General features: G+C 38.4%; 1 protein-coding gene across 1 annotated transcript; it reads left to right on the top strand.

Moving 5' to 3' along the window:
* Positions 1-323: 323 nt before the first annotated feature.
* LOC120890339 (lipocalin Cav p 2.0101) lies at positions 324-5,790 on the top strand. The gene is made up of 7 exons (XM_078035165.1): positions 324-430; positions 903-1,042; positions 2,111-2,181; positions 3,497-3,607; positions 4,523-4,624; positions 4,772-4,820; positions 5,568-5,790. Exons 1-6 carry the CDS (start codon positions 362-364, stop codon positions 4,789-4,791), a joined length of 513 nt encoding a protein of 170 aa, XP_077891291.1. The 5' UTR covers positions 324-361; the 3' UTR covers positions 4,792-4,820; positions 5,568-5,790.
* The last annotated feature ends 4,886 nt before the right edge of the window (positions 5,791-10,676 follow it).

Here is a 10,676-nt window from a genome sequence, read left to right as displayed (position 1 = left end):
AAGAGAGAGAACCATGTGAGCCCAGGACAAGATGGCGGCCATGTGCCAGCCCAGGAGGGTGCTTCAGTGGAGCCAGGCCTGCCCACTCACTGGAACGGTCACAGATGGACACTTTCCTATAATCTGTGATCCATGAAAAGATCATGGCTATTAATCTCATTAGTTAAATAAACAGAAGGTCCTGGACAGCCCATCCCAGCCAACCAGGAAACACTGAGCAGACATAAGGTTCAGGATGAAAAACAATGGATCCATTGCTGCTACCAACGATCAATACTATATAAAGAGGCATCAAACTCGTTCTCTTCAATCACTCATCTACCCTGATCTCCTGAAGGACAGGAAGACAGATCTCATCAAGATGAAGACCTTTCTGCTGGCTCTCGGATTCGCTCTGATCTGTGCTTCATCCGCGTTTGACCCAGCAAAGGTACCTGGATGGGCTGATCTTGGGGGTGATCTCTTCCTCTCTCCTTCTTTCTCTCTTTCTCCCCAAATATCTCAATTTTAAGTAACATGGGATTTTAGGAGCATCTCAGTCCACATACATCTATAATTATGAGATGATCCTTCTTTACTTCTGAATTTTTACTCTTTCTGTGACTATCACATTCCTCCTGAAGTAAGTAAGTTAATAAAATGTTAAAGTGCCACAGTGTCACCTACTAGATCCCATGCATTTGGTGCTGATGTTTCAGAGCCTCTCAATTCCATGCTCCCTGTGGAAATCTGACCTTTTCTGATGGGATTCTTCCTCTGGAGAGCAGAGCTTGCTTGGCTACCTCCTGACTGGGTTTGTTGTTTTCTACTGAGCTAAACCAGCTGCCATGGTTCTAATAAGTATGGATGAGAGACGAGAAGGAGGAGCCAGTAGCCATTCCCAGGGAAACTTTCCTTTGCAGATCACTGGGGAATGGCGCACCATTCTCAAGGGAGCTGATAACGTAGAGAAGATTAGTGAATATGCAGATATGAGAGTCCGTTTACGTCACCTTGAATGTATTGATGCATGTGAGAAGTTAGCCATCACCTTCTACGTTAAGTAAGTGAAAATTGTCCCCATGTTAAGGAACTAAAGAGTTCACTTCTGATATGGGCTGGGCTCCAATCCATGGTGAGAAGTCTTGATGATGCTTACAGAATTGAGTCTTCTGACCTCTCTCATGTATGTGTGTTCTTGCTTGTGAGGAAGATGGACATCAACAGGAGCACCCTAGAGAATCACCACTAGTGGTGTTTTCTTGAAGGAGATTGTGGTTTTGAGATCCTGTTGAACCACATTTCTTACATAGAGACTCCAAGACAGTGAGCAAAGACTCTTCCATTGGAATCCTGAGCTGAGTGCAAAGGTCCATGTGACCCCAGCATGTGTGTTGGACTCTTTCCATTTTCTGTCTATTGCAAATATAATGCATCCATTAGCTTTAAGGATGAATTCAAAAGAGCAGGATGTACACATTAATCCATGCCAATCATGATTCTCCAGCTGATATTTTCTATGATGATATTGAAACAATCGATATATATTTGACATGGAAATTAATATTTGTAGGATTATTAGTATTATGTGGATATTGGGATAGTGAGGCAAATATTTAAAATCTATATAAAATATACATGTAACATATAGGTTATATAGAATGACTCATCTTCATGGTTCAAATTGAAATCATTGCACACAAGAAAGACTCAATTGTTACACCAATGCCAAAGTGTGTATAAATAAACTCCCATGCCGGTCCTTGAAATAACTTCACAAATATGACAATTACATCCTGAAAGACTTGAATATGTTTTAACCAAGACCCAGGAGAAATTAAAAATGAGAAATCATTCATAGGAAGCATAGTCTGTTACAATTCAGACCATGAGTTTCAACATCAATTGGTCATTGAAGTTTTCAAAGATGCATCTCTTAGAATGCTGATGGCAAAAAAAAAAAATTGAAAAGACCATATGGAACCAAATACCTCCTGATAAATGATTATTGATGAAGGTGAAGGTGAGTTGAATTTTGAGATATCTGTATTGAGTCTTCTTCAAGCCCATTAAAAATTTTTTTGCAAGAATAGATGAGTAAAAAGAAACCTTCTCTTGGTTTGTTTTTAAGGCCCAACGGGGAGTGTCAGAAGGTCTCAAGGGTCGCCACAAAAGGACCTCATGATGTTTATGAAGCCGAGTGTGAGTATTTGCTGTAATGTGGACTGCATGGCCCATGCCCTGAGCAGTGTTCATATTTGTGGTCTTGGTGGGCACACACATCAGGGGGTCTGGACACTCGCCACCATTAGCAAACTTCTCCTTCCTCATCAACCTTGGAAAGGCTAGTGAACATGTGGGCATTGAAGTCACCAGAGTGTTCGAATAAGGGTTGTTGGTATTAATGATGAGTCAGAAGGAAACCCTTTTATATAGCTCATGAGGTTCTCTGCATGGAAAGCTGTTGAACATTTCTACAAAATTAGCCTTTTTCTCTGACAGATATGATCACTCTTTCTTTTCATTGAACAAATGATCTGAATATTAAAAAGTCGTGTAATCGACATATTATCAAGGATTTATGATCTGACAGTCTGAAATCCCAAAAAGTAAGAATGAGAATAGTGAAAATAACAGAGAAATATTTCCACTAAATTCAATCAAATTTTAACTTCAGCCAAAGGCAACATAAAAAAATAATAGAGACTTCTATATGTTTGCTTTGACATAACAAACTTTCAAAAACACATCCTATAATATTAAAAGATCAATTGCCTACATGTTTCAATTGATGGAGACAAAAATGTCACATGTGGTATTCTAGTCTTGATCAGAGAAGATTTATTTCTCATTGGAAGATGAGTATACAGCAAAATGTTTCAATAAGGTACAACTATATTATAATATGCATATATTTGCATATTTATACATAGATGTATGTATGTGTTAAAAAAACAGAAGGGGGACTTTTTTATTACACATATATATATATATATATATATATATAGAGAGAGAGAGAGAGAGAGAGAGAGAGAGAGAGAGTTAGAGAGATTTAGCTCTTTCTATGCTTCAAGTTGAAAAGTTGAATGTGATGTATTGATTTGGCTTGGGTGGAATTACATGACAGTATTGCTTAGACTGCACAAATGGGTCAGAAAATTGCTGAGGATTTGAAAATTGGTTCTGTGGAATGTGTCAGAAAATGTGAACTCCCAACCTACCATGATTCTGCAGATCCTGCAACCAGGATTTTGGCTCTCAGAAAACCACTTGCCATCCATGAATGCCTAGGCAAATCCAAGGATGGAGACTCTACCCTGTTCAGACTGGGACATAAAATTGTTGGCCTCTCTCTGCAGCTTCTGTGCCTAATTCTAATTCAGGACGTGGAACGTTAGTGAAACAGAGATTCTTGGGAAAAAAGGGTCCATGATAGTGTATTACCAGCAACTCACAGCAAATGACTTTAATAAAGGTGATAATTTAGAGTTTTAATGTGTTTCTTTTTCAATGACAGATGCAGGACAAAATTTCTTCCGAATCGAGTACTTCTTCAATGATATCATAATATTTTATACTATACATGTGGATGGAAATGGCAAGGTTACTCATATGACTAATATTAGTGGTAAGTATAAGTGACATTTACCCTTTGAAGCACAGCATAGTAATTTTTTTTTCTTTCTTATTTTTTTAAAGTTGAATTCAGATTATGTGCCTATACTTGGGAATATGCAATGCTGAACCAATTCTTATAGAAAATTATAAAGGACCAATGAATAATATGAAAAATACTTATGTATATTAAAATTCAAATTAATTTTACTCATTTCAGTATTAATGACCATACTGATCTGCACCATCAACCCTTCATTTTATCATAATTGTTTGAATGCTTTCAAAACTTAAAGTTACTCAAGAGCACCACTCATCACATATGCTGCTCCATTCCTGCCAGGGATTGAGACATTTGTGTCTTGCCTCAGAGCAAGCAAAAGCTGAATTTGAACATTTGAGGTCATAGATATACTTTTGAAATTGATGCAGCTTGAAACTTATTTTATTAAAGATTTAAAAAAGCCTTTTTTTTTCTTTTTGTTTGTTTTGCTTTTGCTTTGCATTAGCAGAGACGACCATGCTAGGGTGCTAGTTGAAAAGTTCAGATCAACACCACCCCTCTTCTGATATTGAATACTGGATGAATTGTCCAGAATACTGGGGCACTAACTGTAGAATGTAGACAGAGTTGAAATGAGAAACCACAGTACAGAATATTTCCTAAAGCTTAGGCCCTGGAATTGTTCTGGAAAATGCAAAAATACTAGGCAGACTTGAATTCACACAATAAAGGGTCTTGAAAGCCCTCAGTAGTCCTAATAATTATACATGATATGATTTCCATAAGTGGAGTTTACCCACGTTCCCATGTCACCCATAAATGACCTGGAAGTATTCTTAGTTGGTGGGATCAACTGGTCTACCTGGGACCCAGAGGACGCTTTTTAACAGAAACCTCTTCCATGCTATTCCTCATAAAACACAGCTAAGGAAGACAGGCTGAGTGAAGAACAGAAGAAGAAGTTTGAAGAGCTGACAGTGGCATCCAAGATTCCAAAGAAGAACATAAGAAATATTATTGAAACTGGTAAAGTCACTTTCCCTCTTCCTGTAGTAATCTGAAAGGAAGCAGAGGAGAGGGAGCTTCATTCATATCTTCTATTTACAAAATGCAAATCATTACACATTAAGCAACCACAGTGACCTAGACTTTCCCTTCCCTTCTCTTTTACAGATGACTGTCCTGCTTCCTAAGTATCTTTCCTGATGAGCAGATACTTGAGGTTTGTACAATCTGATATTTTGTCCTGTTAGGTATTTTTCCCCTTATGATAATTGGCATATATGTGAATGAGTGAAATGGTCCCTCATTCAGGGTTAGATACGATTATATGTGTTTAAAACATGGGTAAAATAACATCCCTTTAGTTTTCAGAATGGATTCTTTTATTGGGTGATAGTGGGAGAGATTTTTCTGAAGACATGGAGAATGGAATAGTGTTAACATTGGTGAATTCATTACTTTGCAATAGCAAAATCTTCAACATCACTAAAGGAGATTTCTCAAAAGCTTTCAGATTTTGGAGGGAAAGGTACTAGAGAATTAACCCAAGAAGAATCTACCACTGAGTTACATCTCTACCACATCTCATTCTTTATTTTCACATGGCCTTCAAGACTTAGAAGCTGGCCTTGAATTTGAGATCTTCCTGCTCTTGACACAGTCTCTGAATCCTGAGATTAGATGCATGCACCATTGCTCCTGGCACAAAAAAATTATGTGTTGCACACATGCACATGCACTGTAGGGTACCTCAAAGCAAGAAGTGACCTTGAAAGAATAGACTTTCCTATGAAAGTGACCCCTGTGAAACGCATACATGAATATATAAGTTCCATGAGAAGAGTTATGTGTGAGCATTCCTGCACTCCACTACCCAGGATTGGATTTTTCCTTTGCACTCTCCAATATCATGACAATAAGATCAGGTTGGCAATATTATAATTTCTTTTGCTTTTGATTCCTACAGATACTAATGAGATCAGGAATGTTTGCAACATCATCTTCTCAAGATCTCAGAGATCATCTCTATGAAGATAAAATTATGCCCCCCTTGTATTGAAATGGTAATTTCTATTTCTCTGTAAAGGGCCAAACTCTGTCTAAAGGATTTCTTGTCGGTTCTCTTCTATATTTTTTCTGCTATTCCTGTGTTCCAAATTGATTAATAAATATGTCCTTATATGCACAAACATGCATCTTCAGATAAGTTTATGAGAATTTCAATGCACAGAAATATCTACAGAAATATCTACTGTGATGCAATATTCAACAGTGGGTCTACATAAGACAGGAGACTATTTTAGTTAAGGATGATTGTGTAACTGTGGAACGTATCATGAGTACAGAGGAAGGGATGGGCTGCAACATCACAGAAATGTGAGTGTGTTTTTGTTTAGATATGAAAGGACCCCAAAAGCTCACAGGAGACAATTTAATGAGGTTCAGAGGTGAAATTATTAAGTATGAGTGGTGTGATCTAATCAGTGGATTAATCCACTTGAATGGACACACTGGGTGATGCCTGGTCATGTGGGGTGTGACTGGAGGAGGGGATTCTTGTGCTGTGCCGTGGGGTCTCTATCCTGTCTCTGGTGAGCAGAGCTCTCTCTGCTTCCTGGTACCGTGCCCTAAGTAGCTATCTTCATGCAGGCCCTTCTGCCATTTTGTTCTGCCACCCACTGGGCCAGAGCCATGGACTTGGCCAACCATGAGCCCAAATCAAAATTTGAACTGAACCTATGAAACTATGGGCCTAAATAAAAATTCTTCTTCTCTAAAATTGTACTTATAATGTCTTTGTGTCAAGACAGTGAAAACTCTTACTAAAAGTGATCTTTTATGATGTAACAGAATTTTTTTAATCAGACATTACTTAAGAGGCCAGGCTATGTATCAAGACTGTGCTTAAAAATGGAAAAAAAAAGGAAAGAAAATAATAAAATGAGAGGGGCTTACAACATGCAATAAAATGTCCCTTCTAATATGAATGAGAGTTAAGAGTCTGTTTGGCCTGAAAAATGTCGGTTTTCATAATTCTGACAATATTTAAATATTTTTGTGGTTCAGTTGCGTGAATGTACTGCAGGGGTTGGGAGTGAGTGTCAGATATGTCCCCAAGAATGAGGATTAGAGATAGTTCCTCCTGGGTTATTGTGTTGATATATATTATGAAAGAAAGATGGAGAAGATGAGAGGGAGAGGGAAAGGGAGAGGGAGAGGGAGAGAGAGAGAGAGAGATGGAGAGAGAGAAAGAGAGAGAGAGAGAGAGAGAGAGAGAGAGAGAGAGAGAGAGAGCGCTAGGCAGACTCCAATAACTGAAGACGGGTCCCTGGGGATTTGGAAACCTTGGTGGAAGAACAGGGTGCTCTGATTCGGGAAACAGAGAGCAGAGCTCCAATCAACAAGGAATCTGAAACTTGAAGGGCTCGAGTGGTAAGATCAACTCAGGTATTCACTTGGACTGCTTATCAGGAGAATGGGGAAAATCCAAAGGAAATTTACACTCTTAGAAAATTTGGTTGCTACAAGGCTCAGAAAATGCAGAGAAGTTCATTCTGCCTAGAGGTGAATATTATTGGTACTCAGACATCAGCTCTCATGTCTCTGGGGAGATATTTTCTGCCCTGTGATATAGCAGCATGGGTCTTTGCCATGGCAGCCCCAGCCACTACTTCATCCCTTATATTCCTCACCATAGATGATGCGGAAGGGATTGAAGGACATCGAATTCTAATAGAAAACTTTCTATTATCAAAAAGATACTTTGGGAACTTCATGTAGGCATCAACTAGTGCAGTTAACAACATGAAAACGTAATGGAGAGCGTCAATGTTATTTTCATGGATCACAGGCAGTGCGAATGCATCTACTGTGGTCCTTGCAATGAGAGGGCAGGCCTGGGTCCTCCTGAGGTGCCCTCGTGGGTTTGCCGATGGCCACCATCTTGTCCTGGTATCGCTTGGTATTCTCTCTCTTATCCAGTGTCCATGCTGATCTTTGGAAATTCATATCTCCTATTTTGTCATGAACATGATCCAAATGAAGTTGTCCAACCACTAAATGCCTCTTTTTAGCTTACTTACCCACCGGGGACCCTGGTTTTGTGGGACAGATTTCAGTATACGAATTGTCAGACAGGGAACTCAATTCTGCCCCTACCAGTAACTTCATCTTCTCTCTGATAAATGTCTTAATGAAATTAATAGATTATCAGAGAGCTACATCGTGTTATATGTCTTGGGTAAATCACTTGGTCAGTAGCAGTTAACCTTTAAATGTATGGCTGGTTTCATTTGGGGGACATTATGCTACATATTTCTCACTGCTTTGAGTTGACATATGTTTACTTCATATAATTTCATTCTTAATTTCTTTGATACGACAGAACAAAATAAGGGGAGCTAAATCACTGAGCCACATTCCCAGCCCTTTTCATATTTTATTTTGAGATAGAATCTTACTAACTTGCTTAGAATCTCACTAATGATTGAAGGAGCTTATCTCTACCATATGAAGGCTATTTATAGCAATCCCAAGGTCAATATAGTACTAAATGGAGAAAAACTAAAAGAATTTCTTTTTAATTCAGGAACAATATAAGTGTTCCACTGCCACCATTTTATTAAATATAGTCCTTGAAACATTAGCCAAAGTGATCAAACAAGAAAAGGAAATCAAAGGATACAAAAAGCAAAAAAGAGATGGCCAACTATCTGTAATTGCTGATAATATTATCATATTCACAAAATAAAAACTGCACCACAATAATTCTAGAGATTATAAATGAGTTTATCAAAGAATCAAGATACAAGATAAACACATATTAAACTGATAGATTTCCTACACAGGTAATTCAGGAGGCAAAGAAATTTGGAAAACCATTCCATTCACAAAAATCTGAAAAAAAAATTCTTGGAATTTATCTAACATAGAAGTTAAAAGAGCCCTACAAGGAAATTCACAAAACATTGAAGAAAGAAATTGAAGAAAATCGTAGAAGAACATTCCATGTTCTTGGATAGGCTGAATTGATATTGTAAAACTAGACATCCTACCAAGAGCAATAAACAAATGCATAGCACTCCCTATGAAAATATCAATGGCATTTTCACTAAACTGGAAATAAATATTTTTAAATTCATTTGTAAGAATCAGAGAAACTGAGCAGGGAAAGAAATAGTAAGCAAGACTCTCAAAGCAGAAGACACCAAAATACCTGATCTGAAAAAGACACTACAGAGCTCTAGAGCAATCAGAGCATGCAAATTCCACCAATATGGGCATGAAGACCAAAAATAGAATAGAGGTCCCTGAGACAAATTTCCATGAGTATAGCTATCTGATATTTGACATGTTGCCAAGAATATATTCTGGGGGATGAGAGATGCTTTACAAAATGGCACAGGTGAACTGAATAGCAATTGGTAGAAAAACAAAATAGGACCTGCATTCATCACCCTGCACAAAACCTGTATCAAAATTGTTCAAATATGTAGGAATTAGACAAAAGACTTAAAAACTTTCAGAAGAAATCCAGGTCATAAATCCAATGGGCAGGTGTATTTTAGCTGGTGACAGGATCCTCACAATTGCACTTGGTGGAGATGCTATAGCAAGTGTCCTAATACTTTCAGAGTGATTGGCTGTGGTTGATATAATGTGGTTGTTGACCCAGGGATAATTCAACTAGATCACTTGAAATGGCATGGATCTAAATTAAACAAAACAAAACAAAAAAATCATAAATTGGCTAGAAGCTAGCATTTGTATTATCATTATCATTTTTTTGTAATATATTCTTAAATTTAAACTGACTTGTTTGAGAGATGCCTTGACCTTGCATTTTAGGTAGAGATACCATAATCTAATTTCATTAGGCCACAGGGTACCATCTTTGATTTTAGATGTATCTGTGAGCATTCAACTAAAATGTTAGAGAAGTGATACAGAAACTTGAATAGATGTTTTTTTCTTTATCTTCCATTCAGCCATGGAAATCAAAGAGGAAATAAACATTACTGTCCTTGGAATCAATGACAGGCTTTGTTCAAGAGCCATACATAGAGGTCAATTATTTGGCCAAACTAAAACTTTTCCAATATCCATAGCATTAGGTGAAGAACAGGAGTTCCTAGAGAGCTCATCCCTGCCAACCAGGAAACACTGAGCAGAGAGAAGATCTCAGGATGAAAACAATGGATTCATTGCCTGTCATGTCAAGTCACCAATGTGATATAAAGGGGCATCCAACTCGTTCTGTCCAGTACCCACCTCCCCTGAGCTTCTGCAGAGCGGAAGACAGATCTCATCAAGATGAGGACCTTTCTGCTCACTCTCGGATTCAGCTTGATCTGTGCTTCATCTCAGGTCGACCCAGCAGAGGTACCTGGATGGGCTGATGCAGGGGCTCGCTCTTTCTCTCTCTCTCTCTCTCTCTCTCTCTCTCTCTCTCTCTCTCTCTCTCTCTCTCTCTCTTTTCTTCTTTCTCTTCCCACATTTCTCAATTTTATGTGACATGAGATTTTATGAGCATCTCATCCCACATACATCTATATTCATGATGGTAACCTTTGCTGGTAACCCAACTCTTTCTATGACTATTACATTCCTCTTTAAGTAAAATGTAAAATACTTAATCTGCCAAAGTACTATCTACTACTTACCATATATTTGCTGATATAGTTTAGTTGTTTCAGAGCCTCTCAATTTAATTCATGAATTGATACAATTCTACCTGTGGAGAGCCGGGCTTGCATGGCGACCTCATTGTTGGGAGTCACCTGGCTCCAAAGACTAACTTTCCCATCCCCCAAGAAGAGCTGTCCAGTGGTGAGCTCTGCTTGCTCACATGATCCTGACATCCAATGGTGAGCCCTGCTTGCTCACATGATCCTTACCCACCAATCAGACTAGCCCTCCTGGCTCACCTGATCCTTACCCTCCAATCAAAAAGCTCCCCATGCCAACTGTCAAACCACCCCTGGCTCTATAAATATGCAGAGCTCTTCCTCAATAAATGGGCATTTTTTCTGATGGCAAGCCTTCATGGTTTTTTCACTCATGATTATATTTAATT

The sequence above is a fragment of the Ictidomys tridecemlineatus genome, chromosome Y (assembly GCF_052094955.1).
Source record: "Ictidomys tridecemlineatus isolate mIctTri1 chromosome Y, mIctTri1.hap1, whole genome shotgun sequence".
NCBI lineage: Eukaryota > Metazoa > Chordata > Mammalia > Rodentia > Sciuridae > Ictidomys > Ictidomys tridecemlineatus.
The sequence above is the reverse complement of the archived record's forward strand: the minus strand, read 5'-3'. Positions and strand labels throughout refer to the sequence as shown.